The sequence below is a fragment of the Hemicordylus capensis genome, chromosome 6 (genome assembly GCF_027244095.1).
Source record: "Hemicordylus capensis ecotype Gifberg chromosome 6, rHemCap1.1.pri, whole genome shotgun sequence".
NCBI lineage: Eukaryota > Metazoa > Chordata > Lepidosauria > Squamata > Cordylidae > Hemicordylus > Hemicordylus capensis.
This window is the reverse complement of record NC_069662.1, coordinates 88,850,453-88,871,507: the sequence shown is the minus strand read 5'-3', so window position 1 is coordinate 88,871,507 and position 21,055 is coordinate 88,850,453. Positions and strand designations below refer to the sequence as shown.

General features: G+C 40.9%; 1 protein-coding gene across 3 annotated transcripts in view; it reads left to right on the top strand.

Annotated features, from left to right (window-relative positions):
* STARD3NL (STARD3 N-terminal like) overlaps positions 1-21,055 on the top strand; it is a 28,517-nt gene that overhangs the window by 6,116 nt on the left and 1,346 nt on the right. For all 3 annotated transcript variants that reach the window (XM_053264069.1, XM_053264068.1, XM_053264070.1), the window contains 6 exons: positions 4,964-5,260; positions 10,038-10,115; positions 12,087-12,164; positions 14,928-14,981; positions 15,082-15,199; positions 17,094-17,192. In XM_053264069.1, the coding sequence (XP_053120044.1) occupies positions 5,036-5,260; positions 10,038-10,115; positions 12,087-12,164; positions 14,928-14,981; positions 15,082-15,199; positions 17,094-17,192 (652 nt within the window). In that variant the 5' untranslated portion in view covers positions 4,964-5,035. The remainder of the gene's footprint in view (positions 1-4,963; positions 5,261-10,037; positions 10,116-12,086; positions 12,165-14,927; positions 14,982-15,081; positions 15,200-17,093; positions 17,193-21,055) is intronic.

The window sequence follows — 21,055 nt, the reverse complement described above, 5'->3', positions numbered from 1 at the left end:
CTCCCTCCTGCCCCACTCTCTCTCCCTTCTGCTCCACACTCTTGCCTCTCTTCCCCTCCCCCTCCCACCCCACTCTCTCTTGCCCTCCCTCCTCCCCCCACCCATCTCTCTCACCCTCCCCTCCCTCTCATCCTCCTGCCCCAGTCTCTCCTGCCCTCCCTCCCCTCCCCCTGCTCCTCTCTCCTGCCCTCCCCCCCTGCCCCACTCTCTCTTGCCCTCCCACTCCATCTTGCCCCCTCCCCCCTGCCCCCTCCCTCCCCCTGCATTTTTGAAAGTTCTACTTACCAGGCCGCTGCCACCGCTCCTTCTCCCGGGCGGCGAACAGGAAAGTCCCGCCGCCCAGTTTCCTCCCACCCCAGTCTCCCATGGGCTCCTCCTGGCCTGGCCGAGAGCCGCCACAGTGGCCTGTCCTGCCGGCGGGCCTGCCACACCAAGTGCCACCTCCGCGGCGTGCCATGCCTGCTGCCGCCACTTGCCAATCTTTGTGGCAAGTGGCAGGCCAGCCACCTCTCCGCCCACCCCCACCAGCTGCCCGCCCGGCCGCCTCACCACCTCGGCCCTCGGCTAGGCCCGCCACAGCTTTGCTGTGGCCGGGCCGGGCCCGCAGCCACTACCCGTTGCCAGGCTGGGCACGCCAGCGGCCATGGCTCGCAGCCGGCCAATTCTCCTCCTCCTGGGTGTGCCAGCCAATCAGGAGCCTCCACAGCCCAGCCAATAAGCTGGGCTGCCGGGATGCATTTTCCCTGGCACACCCAGGAGAATTATATATATAGATGTTATGTTACAATACACTGATGGCTGACTTTCTCAATCCTCAGAATCACTTAAAAGGAATGGAAGAAGCTCATACATTCTGTGTTTCACAATTCTGATTGGACAATTAAAAGCTGGTATAATATATAATCCTTTTTATGGAGAATTGCAAAAAATCAGGGAATGACATCTGTAAAAGTGTGTGTGTGAACAAGAAAGTTCTTAAATCAGCTTATATAGTGAAATAAAATGTTGACAGACTCTTCCCCCTGCTAATATAAGAGAGCCACCTCTTTGAAAGGTGCCTCTTTGCCCAGTTAGGTGTTTTCCCCACACCATTTCCCCAGTCTAAATCAATTACACACACACACACACACACACACACACACACACATGCATTAGACACACCTGGGAGGAAAACAGACAGCCATAAAATATGCGTGTTTACATATCTACAGTATATATAATGTGTATTTGTAATGTATATTTACAGTTAATATTTATTTAAGCCACAGTCTAGACGCTGATTAATTAGTTGTGATTTACACAGTTGTGCCTTAGCATTGTTAGTGTGACGTTCTTTGTTATTAGCAAGGGTTTTTATTGTTTGTCACACTGAAGAATTCCTAGGTATTAGATTGGTTTATGTAATAAATTTGGTTATTGAAAATATTACCTCTCTGTGTTGGGAAGCATTTACATTGTAACCAATGAAAAGTCTGTTTGCTTGGTCAGCTGGTTCTACCTTTTTTACTGGCAGTAGTTTGGTCAAGGCCTAGAGGTTTTTATGACCTAGAGGTTTTTGATGAAAACTGTCCAATGAGAGGGACCCCTCAAGTAAAGTTCCTATTCATTCAAGTTAAAGTAGAAGGAAATCTGCAGGTCGAGACTTTGGTCAATCAGTTTAAAAAGTGACAGCTGGGCTACGATTGGCTAGACCTACCTGAACATTCTGGGACTGGAATATAAATAGAGAATAAACAGGAAGGAAGCAGCCCAGAGAGGAGAACAGAAAGGCAGGCAATGAAGAATTGGACACTAGAAAGAGAAGGGCGGGGGTGGCCGCAGGAGCAGGAAGATTGGCTCTGTCCAAGATGCCTTTAAAAGAGCTGAGTGTCTGACCTGAGCTCTTCTAGGGAGCTTTGCCCCTGCACCTTCAGGAAGCCTAGCAGCTGAGGGAGAGCTGATTAGCAAAGGCACCGCATCTCAGAGAGCCTGGTAGTTAAGTGGTTAAATGGCCAGCAGTGGAGTGGGACTATACTGAAGACTTCTTGCCTGAGACAAAGAAAAGGCCCAGGACAACTGTTGGATAGCTGCAGCAGAACCCCTGGGGCAGGGGGAACATTCTAAGGCTGCCTTTCTCAACCATCAGAGACCCAGGAAGGAAAAAGGGTCTCTTTTATTTTGAGGCTTGTATCATCAAGGTCCCTCAGTGAGTGAATGAGTGTATGTTGTTGAAGTGGAGAAAGGGAATCTGGACTAGGGTTTTGGTAGGAATCAGTACTAAGCCCAGCCTAATTAGACAAGCCTTTGAAACTTTTAAGATTATTTGTATATTTAAAAAATAAAGTACATACTCTTGAACCACCCAGCTTAAATGCATTGTCTAGTTATTCCTTTAATAAATAATGCTCTTATATAGGCAGTATCAAATTTCTCTGTGTATGGTACCATGCCTGAACCAAAACACCACCTACTACAAGGGAGGGAATTTATCAGGGTTTTAGGTATCTGAGGGATACTTAGATTGGTGGCAGCAGGGGTGTTGTAGGCTGTCCTACTGGGTATTGATGGAGTCACCACCCCAGATTATCCTGTTAAACATATCCTTAAATCTTTGCAGCATGTTGTATATGCCTACCATATTACTGCAGTGCAATTATAGAAACTCTTGTTTTGCAAGTAACTTTAAAAAATCAAAATCCATCACAACTCCCAGATATTTTCAACTTTTGCCCTCAGACTACATTGCTGTTCTTTTTGGAAACCTACACTTTAAGAAACTCTGATAAACATGCATGGTATATCAAATACAGGGAGAGGATGTTTACTTGTATATCAATATGAATAAAGGTCATTCTTAACTCATAAATTTAAAATCATTATTATAAAATATTTTAGTAGAATATATGGTATTTGACAAATATGTCATTGCCAGGTTGGTCCAGGAAACAAGAACATTACAATAGGCAAGATGACCATTTTATCTGATATTATGGTTAAATATTAGACAATATATACAACTCAAGGCTAAACTATAATCAATGAGTGATGAGAGCTTAGGACTTGGTTTAGCTCAGGCCTTTTGAATGTAATAAGTCTGGAACTTTAGATTGATTTTCTGGACCTCTTAAGTGTTCAGTATGAAAGGGTTAGCTACAGCATACTCTTAAAGTGGGGATACACATGGGGAAATTTACATTTTGTGCGAGGTGGTACAGATAACCACCACTACAGGTTCAGGCCATTGAATATCAAACACCTCTTGGGTTGAAAAGCACGCTGTTAATATTTCTTAAATCAGTTTCAAAAAGTAAAAGTGTGTGTTAGGAATTAAGATAGCATAAAATTGTATTTTGAATTGAACAACATTGGTAATAGCCACCATCAAATACAGAAGACTGAGTGCAAAAAAAAAGTCCTGACTTCCCTTTCCTACTCAAGAGCAAGAACAAATGGCAGGGGTGGATCCATTTGCCCACTCCTGCCCCTTCCAGCTCTACAGCAGGAATGAGAGGTACAGGGGTGTCTGTTTAGCAGCTGCTCAGCTAAGGTGCTCTGGGTGCTGCAATGGAGCAGCAGTTGAGTAATGCACCTCTCCCAGCTTTCGTTTTCTGCTTGTTTGACCCTATATGGCCAAGACCATCCAGGCAGCTTGGCCATGCAGCGGCCAAACCCCATGAAGTATCTGCATAAATATATTTATTTTAAAAGAAACACAAATGAATGTTGAACTTCAAGTCTGAGTTAACCTCCATCCATTTACAAATGTGAAAACACATAATAAACTAGAATGTGTTATACTACGTTCTTACATAACTGAACCTGTATGAAAATGAGCGAAAGATCTGCAGCTAGGGTACAAGGAGCTGAATGGAGCGGAGCACAGACACTCCCTCCCCCCTCCCCCCTCTGCTCCTGCTGCTTTGTTACCTTAGTATTTCTGTTATAGTGGATTCAGGCACTCTAAGTATTACTCTCTTATCAGATGTACTGTTCTTTTGCTAACAACTGTATTTAATGATAACCACGCTTATTTGCCCTTGCATCTGTTGCCCTCTTTCTAACAGTAAAAAAGTTCTAAGCGTGATACAAGTAGAAATGTATTCTGCTGTTTGAAACTTGTCATCATGCTATTCTCATCATGTGTTTGTCAGCCATTAGACAACATATATACTAATGAAGCCCTCAGATCGTGGCTTATGTGTTGACATTCTGCAACAATCTTTGCAGTCCTCCTGGGAGAGGATATGACTACAACAGAAAGTGTAAACAGAGAGTGTTTGCAAAATAAACTATTTTATACAGGAGGCCCTCTTTATTTGCGTGGGTTCCATTCCCACCTATTTCTGCAGATAACAAAACCACAAATAAAGAGACTGTGACCCTATGGGAATTGGGGTGGGCGGATTCCTAAGTGCACTGAAGTGTGCTGAAAATCACAAGAAAAAGTAGAAATAAGCACAGTACTTTGCTCTCCAGCAATGCCCCCAAAACTTGCAAATCCTCTGGTTTTTGTTCTTTTTTGAGGCACCCCCCCTCAGAAAAGAGCCACAAAATGTCTCAGCACGACAAAATGGCAGCAGAAAATGATGTTGGAAGTTATTTCTGGCCACTCATGAAGTGCAAATATGTGAAAATAATCTTATTTTTGCCCCACAAATAAAGAAACTGGGTCCCTTTGACCCAAGTGCAGATATGTGGAACCATGAGTGGCAGGGACTGTGGATAATGGTGGCCACCAGTACAAGCCGGTGGAGTTATACAAAAGAAGTTATATCAGAAATTTGATTAGATAACTTCCTTTCCGATGTGTGAGTGTGTGTAAAATCAGATGTTTTTATAAAGCTGTGTTGAGCCTCTGGTAGAAAAATGCATTCAAAGCATGGTTGTTGTTTTTTGAAGGTATTGTTGTGTGCTACATGATCAAGTAGTGCTTGATTATTAATGGTCAGATTGACATGACTAACTATGGAACTTTCCTTTGCAGAGAAGTCTCCTATATGGATGTGCTTGGTAGTGATGTTGAAGCTGGAAAAACCCTACTGTAACCAAAGCCAGAATGAGTCGGCTGCTAGAAGATCAAGAAAATGCTCAAGGCAGCAGTCTTGGCTCCTTTCCTTCTTTACGGGATGTTCATTCTATTAACCCGGCTCAGCTGATGGCCAGAATTGAGTCCTATGAAAACAGAGAGAAAAAAGGCATATCTGATGTTCGAAGGACTTTCTGTCTGTTTGTTACCTTTGACCTCTTGTTTGTAACCTTGCTGTGGATAATAGAATTAAATGTGAGTTGCTTTAAAAATATTGTTTGCTATGAAAGATAGCAGAATGTGAATTGTCCCAGCTTTTACCAAATTAGTCTTTAAACAGAATTTTATTTGTGACTTATCAAAATGAACCATTTAGTATAAGTATTAATTACTTTGCTGCATGTCGAAGTGCTAAGATTGACTGTAAGAATTGATAAACAATGTCTGTAAGGCATTTCAGTCTTAATTCGGATAATTGACTGTGCCCAATGTAGTAAGCAGAAAACAAAGAAAATGTATGCCTTCAACTAAAAGTATAATTGAAAGGATAACATGATGATATAGAATACTTAGTATGCAGTTCAGCTAAAACAATATTTTCTTGCACTATTGCTTTATTTAATTTTGTAAATTTATTCTCCACTTTTCCATTACTATAATGCTCAGTACTCAACTGTGGTTAAAAGCAAATTAATACAAAATATCTCACAAAATAAAAGAAATATAAAGAAGCATAAAAAACCAAGGACAGCAAAAGCAACCAGTCATAATATCAAATAAAAGTGTTTTGTTTTGTTAAAATGGAATCTGCTATAGCTTGAGAGCTGCTACTTGGAGAACAGGAATCATTCTGACTTAGAAGAAGATGCTGTCCCATTAAAAATTCATATAATCAAATGTCCCAAGAATGAATTAATTAACAAAAAGAAAATAAAGTAAAATTATTGCAAAGAGTATGGAAGTAGCTTGGTATCTACACAATAAAATCCCCCCCCCCCAAAGCTTTGATGTTGACAAAATGGCTTGAAGATACGGTCTGCCTTCTGTACAGGTGGCCCTCGATATCTGCGGGGGTTCCGTTCTGGCCTACAACCGCAGATAAAGAAACAAGACTTTGAATAATTGGGAATTGGGTTAGGTTCCTTGAGATTGAAAAGGGCTAAAGGGCAGGGAGACAGCAGAAATAAGAGCAATAAAGAACCATGCCATGGTCTCCAACTGTCCAGCAGTGCCCCACCGCCATGAACCCACAATTCCTCTGATTTTCTGTGAAAAATCACAGGGAATTTTTGTTGTGGAAAAAGCCACAAAATGGTGGCAAAATGACATTGGCAGTCATTTCTGGCTCCCCAGGAACTGTAGATAGGTGAATTTTGCCTATTTTTTGAACCATGGATCACAAAGTTAGGTCTATGTAGCTTGACTGCAGATACACGGAACCAGGACCTACAGATACCGTGGGTGCCAGGACTATGGATAACGAGGGCCACCTATATAAGCATGCAGGTAGACTGGAGCAGTAAAATTGCCACGTTTGCATGTGCACAGCTTCCTGGTGGGGCTGCCAAGATGCTGTACCTTCTTATTCAAATGATGTCTGTTCTGTGAGCCTTCATGGATTTGGTTGGTTATACATCTGTGAAATTTATGGCAAACACTTCTTCATAAGGCCCAATGTAGTTGGAATATTTGGTGTGTAGTAGATCAGTTTCTCATACAAATGAGTGACATGAATTCGCCTATTAATGAAAAGTCTGTTCGGCTACCTGGCTATGAATTTGATAAAAGTATACCAGCAGAAAAAAGGCCTTGCTTTTATTCACTTAGATAATAAAGAGGTAATGAAGAACCTCTGCTTTTGAGAAAATGTTCTGTGTGAAGTTTGCAAAAACCTTGTGTTCAGAGCTAGATAGGCAAGACATTTTTAAATGGTTTGTATGTGGTAAGTGATTAAGATTGCAATCCTATTTGAAATTTGGACAGAAAGCTTTTGTTTTAAATAGCAAAATTGGAATCATCTGTTGATGACTGCAATCCTATAAATATTTACTTGGGTGAAAATTAAGTGGAATTTAGGTCTGAGTAGAATGCATAGGATTGTGCAATTAGTCATTCACTAAACTTCTCTTGTCTCTGAAAGACAAATATTGCAGTCATCTATATCTTGACTGATTCATTGGCCTTTTAAAATAACTGGATTGTTTGGTATGAGAGCTTGCAAAGCAGTTGAATAACTTGTTAACTATCCCCTGTAAATGTATTATGTATTATAAAGATATTATGAACCTGAAATTATTTTACATGTTTTGTGTTATCAGTTCTAGTGGCAATTATGGCAAGGCACAAACTTATCTGGGGACCACTCTAAACAAGATGTTTGAGATCATGATTTGATCCCATCTTTTAAATTTTTTATAAAAATATTCAATGCAGTAATTTAGATTGCATAAGAAAGACTTTGAACACTCTAAAATGCAATATAAATGGAACATATTACTGGCTAGGAATGGTGCATCTGGCACTTTTCTTAATTTATCATATTTATATACCACCTGATATGTGTATCTCTAGGTGGTGTACACAATTTAAACAACAACTTTATGCACACTATTTATTTATTTATTTATTATTTTATTTTATTTATTTTTGCATTTTTATACCACCTTTCGTTAAAAAGATAGCCACAAGGTGGTTGGGGGTTAACACAAGGCGGTTAACACTATTAACACTGTTAGAACATTTTGAACTAGGGCCTAACTAGGCAAGACTTTGGGTGATCTTAACTGAATTTCCCATCCCTTTACATTTTTATAAAAAGAACCCACAGGGAGCCTTGATTCAAATTGCATTGTTGGGGAGAGGAGAGGCCTTAGCTGACAGGATTGTTGTGTCATCTGTATATTGCAGAAAGGGGGACTGAGAAGATGGTGTCTTCCTTTAAAGCAAACTATTGAATTTATGACTACAGGAAGATTTGAATGGGGACTTCCCAACTCACATGTTTAGCACTATAGTATACCAGATCACAATACTGGATATTATTGGAAGGATCACTGTTTCTGATCACTTACATAAAATTATAAAGGCAGGCTGTTTCAATGTGCTCTTTTTATTAATTGATGTAAATAAAGTATTGCTTGAATTGCATTGTACTGTAACTTTTTTTTAAGCGATCAAGTGATATTGCTCGATTTAAACTATTTATATTTCATCGTGCAATATTATTTTTTAATTCCTTTTAAAAGGCACTTTTTGCTAAATTTAACTAGCATTATGCTAGAGGTTAAATGAGCATTACAGTTTTGGCTGTCTGACTGCCGGTCCAGGGCAACCATTTGTAATGCTCTCTGTAATAAGGCTTAAAAAAAAAAAAAAAGCCCCTTGCCTATGAATGGATTGAATACAGTATTCAAATGGTAGCTTGCAAGTGTAGTTTTCACATAAGATAATAGCTGGTTATTTATGGGAATGTTAGGCTGATTTGTTATTGTATCACTTTATGCAACAAGTTTGATTCAATGGTGGAGAGGCATTCAGAATACAGGAGACCCTCTTTTTTTGTGAGGGTTCTGTTCTGGCCTATTGCCGTGAAAAAAGAAATCTTGAACCTATGGGAGGGGCGGGGGGGGTTAGGTTCCTCAGCACACTTAAATGTGCTCAAATCTCATAAAATAGCAGGGAGGGGAAGAAATAAGAGTAGTAAAGCACATTTACCTTGCTCACCAGCAATGCCCGCAATCTTCATTTTTATTTTTGGTGGAAAGGTCACAACATGGCCACCAGAAATGACAGCAGAAGTCATTTCTGGGTGGCACTTAAAACAAATAGCTGAAAATAGCCTTAGGTTTAGTGTGCACACAGAAAAAGCATAGTTCTCTATTCTGCAAATAGCCAAAAATAGCCCTTGTTTTAGATGCACAAAGAAAATAGGTCTCTGTACAGTGGATAACCGACAGTAAGGCCCATGAACAAAAAACCTGGGTCCCTGTGGCCCACCCATGAATAACAGAAACGGCGATAGGAGAACCTGTGAAAAACGAGGGTCTGCTGTATACTTCTGCGAACAGAAGATGTTCTACTCGCACAAGGGGAGAAGGGGTTATTCCAACATTGCGGAATCCTGAGGGACATATTTTCAGGGGGCTGCAGAGGGAAAGGGAATTGGAGAAAATCACCCCTCCCCCCACCTTGTGTGAGTGAAACATCTTCCATTTGCAGAAGTATTAGTCTGCCTATTGTGTGGACACATCAAGGCCCTGGTTGCTTTTTCCTAGGCTGAACTGCCTCTGCACTGCTAACTAAGCTCTTCTCACTCTCATCCTAAATGCATAAAACACCTTGATTGATTGATTGATTGATTGATTGATTGTTGAATTTCTATACCGCCTTCCATTAAAAACAACCCCAAGGTGATTTACAAAAGTTAAAAACATACAATAAAAATGACAATTAAAATGTTAAGCTAAAAATATAAAATAAATCTAATTTAAAAACTATAAAATACAAGCATAAAAACTTGTATACAATACAAATACAATACAAATACAAGCATAAAAACCTTGCAGTGGGAGGCAGTGGAACTGTTGTTTGAACCAAACACAACTGAAGCCCCAATGCACGCGAGTATTTTTGTTATTAGTATTAGTATTTTTGTAGCTAAGATGTCAAGGAAAAATTAGGCTCCTGCTTAAAAACAAAGAAGTGCTTACGTCAGAGTCGATTAAGGTGATATGCTGGGGGCTGGCTTGTACTAAAACATTGTTCATGCAAGTGGTCGAGTAAGCTGTGCAAAGGCAGCCAAGACAAAAAAAAAGAAGCCACCTTAAATGCTTTAACTCTCATTCCTCATACAAATCTGCTTGTCAATTGATGCTATGAGAATTCTAGTGTACATGTGTTAAATTGTGTTGTATTATGTTTTATTAAAAAACAGATAACCCTACTACAGTAATTCTTTCAAAAACTGAAAATGTTAGTGAACAGCTATACTCTGTTTAATGTTAATAGCTAAGACAATTTTGTTTTTCTGTAGGTAAAAGGGAACATTGAGAAAATGTTAGAAAAAGAAGTCCTTCAGTATGACTACCATTCTTCTTATTTTGATATCTTTGTAAGTATTAGCTTCCTGTATTTTTAAAGTTCTGCTATATTAAGACATCTTATCCTGCTTTTTGCCTGTCGAATCAGACAAAGGAGCCCTAAAATAATAAGAAGCTATGTTCAATAAAGTACATCACCACATTTCTTCATAAAAATGGAACTAAAATAATTGTTTCTAGAAGCTTTTTAAAGTAGGAATTTCCCAATTAGAAGCCTTTTCCTTGTTAGAAGGCTTTCTAAAGCTGGTATGTGTGGGTTAATATGGGCCTCTTTGTGGGGAGATCCTTAGCTAGGAAGCTGTCACCATGTAGACTCTGCTCATGTTTTTTTCCAGTGGATGACACGTGGAGCAGATCCTCCACCTGAAAGGTCAGGAGGGGTGTTACCTTGGATAACACTGATCAGCTCATATAAGGCTTTTATTGGTCATAATCATTTTTATTCTTAATTTAATCAATGCTGAGTTACTGGTCTTGTAGCAAGCATGACTGGTCCACCCTGGCTGCATTTGAATGGGAGACTACATGTGTGAGCACTGTAAGGTATTCCTTTTAGGGGATGGAGCCACTCTGGGAAGAGCACCTGCTTGCTTGCATGCAGAAGGTTCCAAGTTCCCTCCCTGGCATCTCCAAGTTAGGGCTGAGAGAGACTCTTGCCTGCAACCCTGGAGAGGCCACTGTCAGTCTGTACAGACAATACTGAGCAAGGTGGACCAATGGTCTGACTCGGTATATGGCAGTTTCCTATGTCCCAAAGCTGTTGGCCAGGAAAGAACATCCATTTTGCATGTTCTGTTTGTAATGTTAAATCTCCCTTGAACTTTTAAGATAGAGCCATTACACTTAATATACTCATTCAGGACATAATTCTAGGTCTGAAATTAAAAACAACACTGGCCCAATCTATATCCCCTGTTTTCAAGGGGTGGGGTTGGAGTTGGAAAGTGCTCAGCATGAACTTGTGTACAGTGACAGCCCCCCAATCTCTATGATATCCTAGAATATTTGTGAACATTCTGATTGCTCAGGAAATGAAGCTTTCAAGTCGTTTGCAGCTGCTTCTGAGGGAACTGCCAAGTTGGTTTAGCTGAGGAAAAACTTCATAAACAGCTTGAGCTAGCAGAACGTAAAGAGGCAGAATCAAGTCTGGAGGGCTGAGTGGGGAATGGCCGTGGGAGGGAGAAGAGCTAAGGAGCAGGGAGCCAAGTAGCATGGTGGTTGGAGGAGGAGGGTCCAGCCTGAAGCAGGAATGGTAGGTGGAGGAGGTGGGTCTGAGGGAAAGCAGCTAATGAACGAAGGGGATTGGGTGGAACATCAAGCTAAGGGCATGAAGAAGTGGATTGGGGCTAGAGAAGACAAAAGGTGGCTGGCAGGCACTAGAGTGCAGTGCAATGCACCTGACTCTTATTCTGAAGAGAGGACTCCTGAAATATATGATTTGTTGTAAAACGTCTTAAATTTATTTAACATTCATTCATTCATTCATTCATTCAACATATTTTAAGCATTAATGTGGAACTTGCCTGATTTGACTCACTAAAATAGTTTACGTAGCTAAATAGAGTATTTGCTAATGATATCCTTAGAATTTTTCTTCTTCTTTAAATTAAGCTTCTAGCCACTTGGTTTGAAGTAGAGATTATGCTTGCAGCAGTACAGTTCAGATGCAATCGAAACAACTGCATGTGACCAAAGCAGGGCAACTGCCGTCAGCATATCACACAGAAAATCCTTGTGAAGAGAAGGAAGCAGTAAAGAGTTGAGTGGGAGAGAAATAAAGTGTTAAGACTTGCACAAGGAAGTGACTGCCTGAATCTGCAGAAAAGATTAGCTGCAGTTATAGAATGCTGTCTACAGGAAATCTTAGGAGAAGTGAAATGGGGATACTCAAAAGTGAAGGCGTCACACCTTAGTTGCCCAAGTTGTTCTTTTTAAAAAATAAAGCATGATCTGAATAACATCTCACATCCTTCTCGTTGTAGCTCCTGGCAGTCTTTCGATTTAAAGTTTTGATACTTGCATATGCTTTGTGCAGACTGCGACACTGGTGGGCAATAGCAGTGAGTAGCTGATTTTTCCACATCTTAACATTCAGTTCCGAAGTGTTGTTTGCATGTTATCATCATGTTTCTAATATACTCTCTGAGGTGTATAAGGTCGTGGCTGACATTCTGCTTAATAAAGCGTGTGTGTTTGCAGGGTCTGGGGTGTGACACAGCTGGCGCTCTTGCGCAACTCCCCCAGTCCTCCTGCGCTCATGCTGTTGCGACAGAGCGCTAATATGTCTTGAGTGCCCCAGAAGTGCTTTGTAAGAGCAAAAACATGTCGCTGTTCCCCAGTGCATTACCACTCTTTCAGAGCATGGGCAGCATTCTGAAGTATTTGTGCTCTTGCACAACATTGCAAACACAAGAAGACTGAGAGAGTTGCACAGGGGGTCCCACTGTGTCTCCAAAGACCCTACTAATGTCTGCACTTCACTAGTCAGGATGTCAACCACTGATGTTAACAGTGAATAACAAGGTAAAGTTTTTCCCATCCCTAAAGCAACACACCAGTTGGGGTAGGTTTTTCATTGGGCACGGTTGCAAGTGACATGCAACATAACTCCTTTGGGAGAACCTAGATCTGTTTTCTCTTCATTTTAGAATGTAGAATATTGTCCCAGCAATCAAAACCATTCTTTTGCTGGGGCAGGTACAAAGGTTTTTCCTTTGGGAAAGGGCATTGAAGATTGTGGGCCTAACTGCACATGATCTTTAAAGTGTTAATAGTCTTTCCATAATTAGTGTTTTTTTCCCCATTAATAGCAACTGGATATGGGCCCCCACAAATTGGGACTGCAGTGTAGGTAAGAGGACTGTCACTTTACCTCCCAGCATGGTTCTGATCTGGCTGTTTACTCTGAAAAAAGGCTCTTCATTTTTGCCAATGGGACTTTTTTCTAGGGTGTATATAGCACTCAGATTGGAAACATGGTGGAGGCTAGGGCTAAATGGCCCTAATTTCCAGGGTCTACAATCTGAGTGCTATTAACTAAGGAAAAACTAAGCCTGTCAGGGCTGTAACTCTTTCAACATTGTGTATAGTTGCCCCTATTATCACATTGTAATACAGAGAATCCAGTTAATTTTTGTAGGATTGTACAACCTCCAAAGACTGCCCATGCTAGTATCTGCTTTCTAGGTAGTGTTTATATGTACCATTAAGCTTAGTTTCTTGCTTTTATTTGTCAACACCTCTGGGAAATAGCTGAAACTTTGGAGCATTTTAAAAATACCAAATAAGCCACTGTTCTTCATTGTGTGGCCTGTGGGCCAGTGATGACCTGCACAGACACCAGTAGCTTACTGCTCCCTCTCCTCCTCTTCCTCCTGCTGCTGCCATGGACGCCTTAAGTGCATGCGCTCTTACACATGCATGTTCCCCCTCCTGTTGTTTCTGCTTCTGCAGCAAGCTCTCTTGCCTCTTCCTTCTGCCGTGGCATTCGCTCACTCACTCCCCGCTCTTCTTTCTCCTGCTGCCACTGTGGCTGTCACAGGAGGCGTTCTCTCTCTCTGATCTTCCTCCTTCTGCTCCCATGGTCACCAGTCTTTCTGATCTCTCTCTCGCTTTCTCCTCCTCCTCCTTCTGCCACAGATCCTGCATTCATGCGCTCGCTTGCTCTCATCCTCCACCACCTCAAGAGAGGCAAGTCAGGGACTGGAGCTAGCATTGACATGGATTGCACAAGTGTGTGTGTGTGTATATACACCCAATAAAAGGGAGGCTGTGCTTTGGGCATGATGGTGGGCCGCTGCTTTGAAAATAGTAAAGATAATTGAAATACGCTATTTAAAATGTCAGCAAAACCTGGAATTTAATAATGCCAAGAGCACAGTTATTTACAGGAAACATTTTAGCCTGTAACTTAAAACTAGTAAAATGAACACTGTTGTCTCAGAAAACAGTTTTCTGTTTGCTGCTGCTTAAGTTGTATGTTATATTTTTACATGGAATATTTGTGGAAGTCCAGAGTACAACTCCTATAATAATATGTTGCCATCAGAATAGATTCCTTTTGGGGGGGAATTTGGTTGTGCCTTTATCTTGGTCTTTGCCCATGCCTTGTAGGCAGGTATAAGGCACATACTCAGAAGTGCTCACTCTTTCATCTGCTTTACCATTTATTTTCCTAAACCATCAGTGGTTTAGGAAAAGCCACATGAGTAGATGGGAAAGGGTGTGCAGAAATGGCTTTCCTCTTTAGAATGTTATATGGTTATAGGCCTGTACCCTAACCTTTCTAGAGGCATTGTCCCAGCCCAGATGGTGATAGCAGTAATCGCAGGAGCTCACTTTTTATCCCAGTGTTGATCGCTAGGACCCTGACATTAACCATCTTATTCAAGTTTTGAATAACTCATTCTCATTTTTAAAATATTTCCCCTTGATTCCTTCCCTTTATCCTCTGAATCATGTACAATTGCCACATTTATTTATTTATTTATTTATTTTTCACTAGCTGGGAATCTACGTAATGATACATCTTTAGTATATGAATGGAAAACATTTTAGATGCCAAGAGCTTTTAAATGATGTGCTTATGGGTGTATTGTAGACACACATTCATGTGTTTGGAACCACAGAAATAAGGGAGGAAGATCTCTGGCAGTTATATTTACATATGATTTTAAACATCTTGAGTTTTTAACAACTAAGCAGTGATGTTACTAGCTATTGCTTATAGCTTAATGAGGAATATCATGCTTGTGGTGTTAAGTGACTTCTAGAAGTAAACATGAGGAGACAGCTGCATTCTAAACTATTGATCTTTTTTTCAGTTTACAACAGCAGTAACCAGTGCCTTCTTATTAGCAAAAGTAATTATCTCAAAGGTATGGATCTTCCTAGTGAATGCTACCTTATATTCTTTTAAAAAAAACTTGTAGCTTTTATTGTAAGAGGGTTTTAAATACATTTTCTTCTTTCCTTAAGCTGTTATCTCAAGGTGCTTTTGGCTATGTGTTGCCCATCATATCTTTCATTCTTGCCTGGATAGAAACCTGGTTCTTAGATTTCAAAGTTTTACCACAGGAAGCAGAAGAAGAAAATAGTAAGTTTCTTTTCTATACTTAATATAGAACCAAATTTATTATGCAAACAAAAGGAAATGCAGAGCACACAATGGCTGACATTTTGAGCAGTTTTCCAGTAGCAGGAAGGAAGACATGCCAGCAGGAGGTAGAGCTTCCCCACTACTTCACTTCAGAGCAGGGGTGTGGGGACAGTGATGCAAGGGGGGGAGCGCCCCTTAGTTGCCAGGGTCTGGGCCCCCCACCAAGGCCTCACCTTGCCCAGAGCATCCCCTTGCTGCAACCCTCCCCCCTCCCCCAGCCAGAGATATCACCAGCTGGGAATTCAAGGTGTGTCCCTCTCCTTCACTGAAATGCTGGCTGGCTCAGGGCTTTTTGTCCGGCCTCACTCTTAGTGAGACGGAGGGGGAGGAGGGAATCCAGCCAGCCATCATTTCAGTGAAATGCTGGCTGGGAAGGATCCCGTCATACTCCCTACATCTATGTCAGACGCAGGAGGAATGGTCATTACCAGGAAGGTGCCTATCAGCACCAATGAGAAATTCCCAAATTCATCGGTTTGTTGAATCGCTGACTCAACGATTCAATTCTTCAAAACTCCTCCTCAAAACTCAACTCCTCAAAACTATTCCACAGGGCTGAATGGCCCCATCCCAGCACTGACCATGCCCCTTTTGTTTGTCATAGACACGGGGCATGGCTTGCCTCTCTAATTGAGAATCAATTAGCATACAAAATGCTAATACATTCTTCTGTTGCTCCAGAAGGCATTTCTTTTTTTCAGCCAAGGAGAAGCACTGAAAATAGATCGGCCAGGGGCAGGGCTGAGATTTTGGGTGTCAGGAGAAGAAAACTGCAAGCGGGAGAACAAGACTGCCGGAAACAGACAAGCTGGTTGAGGGGGAAAGAGAAGGAAGAGCCCAGGCGGCAGCGCCACCAAACGGAGAGGGAGACGATTCCCTCCTTCTTAATAAGAGCCCATGGCAGGCAGGGAGAGGTGGAGGTGGTGAGGCGATGGGGAAAGGCGGCAGGGTGCGGAGGGGGGAAGCAGCAGCCGCAGTGAGCAGCAGTTTTAGGAAGCTGCGCGGAGGGCTTGGGGAATGTGTGCACGCACCCAGGAATGCACCTTAGAGGGAAGGCTGATACTGATACGATATGTCTGTTACATTATTGATTATATTGTAGCCATTAGGCCTCTGCAATATTGGATTTCTGATATCGGAAATGGCCCGATATAGAAAAGTCTATATAGGATCGGAATTATCTGATACGGTATCAAGGATATTGGGTCTAATATTGGAGTACAAAATGGTGGGGAAAGTACTAAATGGAATCTGCATTTCCCCCCTCTCATTGTGGCTCAGGAGGGAAAAAGCCAGCTTCTGCCATCTATCTGCCTGCCTGCCCGCCCACGCAATTATTTATTTAGGCTATTTTTCGTTTGATTTTTACTTACTACTATAAAAAACAAGTGGTGAGTTCTCAGATGTTACAACACTTCCCCTGTGATTCTTGGATGTGACATCACTTTTTGCCACGTGAGTACAATTTCTGGGTTACTTAAAAAAAACTAATTTAAAAATCAATGTATGGACAGATTTAGTTGAAATTAAATACACAGTCTTGACATCCTATACTACTTATGTGCCAAATTTCAGCACTCTCTGCCAAGCCATTTCCCCCTTCTTTTTTTAATATTTCCCCATATACTTTTATGGGGATTTCCCCTATCATTATCAGATTTTCAATCGGAAATCCAGTAACAATATTTAGATGGGGCCTATTGGATTTGTTCCGATATTTCTGATCGTGCACAGACCTAGTAGCCATAATCTCTATGTAGCTGAATGGTGACTTTGAAAGGTGCTGTAGTAATAAAACACGTAGACTATTTTGATTCTGATTCACTTTTAGGACAACTTTTGGTGCAGGATGCCTCTGAGCGAGCCGCTCTTATTCAGCGTGGGCTTCCCTCTGATGGGCAGTTCTATTCCCCTCCGGAATCTGAAGCAGGTAATGAAAATTTCTTCTTCAGAAAAACAAAGGGAACTATTGGGTTGGGTTTATTCAGATTATGCTCAACACTTTTTTTCTTTCTTTGGTTGTTTGGAAGTTGTCTCCCAAATTCTGCAGTCAAAAAAGCCCAAGGTTTTGTTTTAAAAAAAAATAAGAATAAATTATTTAAAATTTGATAAATTAATCAGAACAAATTGGCATCCATTTGCTTAACGTTTCTAATTGCAGGATTTTTCTTGAATGAGATAGCTTTTAGCAAGTGGTGGGAGAAAATGAGTGCATAAAGCTGTTAGGAGGGCTGCGTGAGGAGAGTAGTTTTTTCCTTTCCTTTTTGTGCACAAAAAAAATGTGGGGGCAGATTGGGGGGAAAGAGAAAAGCGCCGTTTGCATATTTCAAAACTTGTTCCCTGCATCTTGGGAGTTAGAAACTTGCTAATTTGTATGAGAAAAAAACATTGACATGGAAATTCGTTTAGTGCTATCAATGTTTGCATTGAAGAACTAGATTTTTCACTGTATGTCAAGATTTTAATATTATAAACTTTTATAATGCTCTTGATTTAACATGGTAGTCTGTTGACATTGGGCATATGGGAAGTCCAATATCCACCTGTTAGAGTTACACTTTTATTATTTTATTTTGTTTATACCTCCTCTTTCTTCTGTGGAATTCAACAAGGCATACCTAGGGTTCCCAGGCAATCTCCCATCCAGCCGCTGACCAGATTCACACCTGATTTGCTTTAGTAAGGTTTTCTGACAATGCCTGTGATAATTGTGAAGGCTTTGCCTGTCAACAGTACAGTCAAGAAAGAAAAAGTTGTTTAAAACTAGGGACAACATAGGGAGCAGAATAATGTGAAGTATAATATAATAGGTTGCACTTCTTACAAAATAGTTCAAAAGTCCACATAGAAGAAGTGAGTTGTTTTGCAGGTATACAACATTTTGTTTGACTGAGAAGTTAGTCATGTTCAAAGTTTGCAAAAGCATTACAGACCATAACCTCTCAACCACCTCTGCATTCTGTTCTGCAAATATCCAAACACTGGATATCTGTGTTTGCTTTCGACACACAGAGCAGGGTTGGCAGTTTACATGCAACATAAACTTTGGACTACTTTTATCACAAACAACTTTGCAGATTGTGAGGAAGTAACACAAAGAATTGCAGTGACTTTCAGCTCCATCTAGTGGTGATTAAAGATTGATGCATTGTATGTAGACCATGCAGGGGTAGCAGTCACATGGCACTGTCTGCTTTCTTACAGTGGGCCTGTTCACCTTTCTTTACATGCCCACACAGTAGGCCTTGGAAACAAGTGTTTCTGCAACTGGCAGCCCTTTTTGGTTTCCTGGGAATACCAGCATACAAACAGAGCAGAGCTTTTTCTTGATTGATTGATTATTGATTGATTGATTGATTGATTAAGTGCTGCCAAGTCAGTTTCGACTCCTAGCGACCACATAGATAGATTCTCTCCAAGATGATCTGTCTTCAACTTGGCCTTTAAGGTCTCTCAGTGGTGCATTCATTATGGGCTTCTTTTCTTAGAAGCCCATAATATAGTGATATTATGGGCTTCTAAATACCATTACCAAATTAGGCCTTTTCTGATTTGCTATCAAATGACTGAGGAGGAGGCACAGTCCCACAGTACAGTTGATATTTTGCATGCATCCAGATTCAAGCACTAACATCTCTGGTTAGAGGGTCTCAGCAGAGACTTAACATCTCTGCCTTAGTCCTTGCAGAACTGCTGCCAGTTCTGGGCTGGATGGACGAACCATCTAAAGGAGGACATATATTCAGTTCCACGAACCTCAGCCATAGGAACTATAGGTTTTCCCCCCCAGAATGGAACAATACTTTTCTTCAGCAAATATTATGTCTCCCGCCACCTCCTACACCTCAATTTATAGGATCAAGTTCTGCATCTCCAATAATAATTTCATTACAGCCACTAAGTGTTGTTTGAAATGGAATAGATTGGAAATCTTTAGGCATGTACAATTTCTTCAAATTCAGTACTACAATTAACTTCAAGTTAATTTCTTGTTCGATCCTTTTATTTTATTACATCTGAGTCAGCATATGCCATGCTGAAGTTTCTGAACAAGTAATTGTAACTGTAGTTGCACAGTAATTGAAGTTTCAGATACTTCAGTTGGTTCAAAATGTGGCAGCCAGATTGGTCTCTGGGGTACCCCCTGGAGAGACCACTTCAATCTTGTTCTTAAATAGTTGCACTAGATGCCGATATGTTTCTAAGCAAAGTACAAAGTGCTGGTTATTACCTTTAAAGTTCTGAATGGCTTAGGTCCGGGTTTCCTGAGAGAGTACCTTTCTCGACAAGACCCCCCAGCTTATTACGGTCATCAGGAGAGGTCCATCTTTGGGTGCTACCAGTTCATCTGGTGGCAACTTGGGACTAGGCCTTCTCAGTTGTCACCCCTAAGTTGTGGAACACACTCTCTGTGGTTATGAGAGGATTATCTTCCTTGGAGGCCTTCAGGAGAGCCTTAAAGGCCCATCTTTTTAGCCTGGTTTTTATTATTGATTTATTTGATTTCTATACCGCCCTTCCAAAAATGGCCCAGGGCGGTTTACACAGAGAAATAACAAATAAATAAGATGGATCCCTGTCCCCCAAGCGCTCGCAGTCTAAAAAGAAACATAAGACAGACACCAGCAACAGTCACTGGAGGTACTATGCTGGGGGTGGATAGGGCCAGTTACTCTCCCCCTGCTCAATAAAGAGAATCACCATGTTAAAAGGTGCCTCTTTGCCAAGTTAGCAAGGGTTTTGATGCTATCTGGTTTTAATTTTTATTTTAATCTGCTTTTAAATGGTTTTTTATTTTAATTATGTGATTTTGATTTTAATGCAAACTTCCCTGAGCCACTTTAGGAAGGGCGGTATATAAATCGAATGAATGAATGAATAAAAATAAAATACTCTTGGGGGGGGGTGAACCTCCATAAGGACACAAGAACAAGGCCTATCTAGTTCAGCACCCTGTTTCACACAGTGGCTCACCAGATGCTGCTGGGAAGCCCACAGGCATCTTGCCTCCTAGGCTGAGGGTGGGAAGCAGTTATTCCACAGCAAGGCTAGCTTTTCATCTGAAGTGGTATTGGGGGAAATATACAGCCCTCCAGCTCTGATTCAGCTTCATCTCACCACATATTTCATGAGATGCATTGGTTTTAAACTAGAGGGCAGCGCCAGGATGGTTCCTAGGTATTTTAATAATGTTTGCTTGGCTGCCAGTGAGGTTCTTGGGGGTTTATTTATGTATTGGGATTGCTTTTTTCCTTTTTAGAGAACCAGATATTTTCTCATCAGCCAATCATGAAGTTGATCACGTTTTTTGCCAGGTAGAGATAAGGAAAGAATTCCTCATCTTAGAAACAGAATTCCAAAGCCTCTGCTGCAGTGGTCTTGCTCAGTATCCTGGTTGTTCCTTTCTTGTTCTGTCCTGTTAATTCTTTTTTTAACTGATCCTATGATATCATGGCTGCAAGACCTACCTACATGTTTTGCAAAATCCCATGGCAGAATTCTTCTTGCACTATTCTATTCAACAGAAAGTAGGAGATCCACATTTTGAGTGTTATTCTGTCTTCAAAAACAAACAAACACAAATCCTGGGAAGGAAACAAATAGTGCATCATGTTTGCCGATCTATTGTAATTCAGGGCCACGAGGTATTTGCCTGAGTTATTTTTCTGAGTATTCACATGCATTACAGCTTTTTAAGGATTAATCTGTTAACATTTGGAAAATATCAGTATAGGGTAAATAGTTTGTATATTTATCCTAATGCTTATCAACAATTTTAATCCTTTTCTTTGT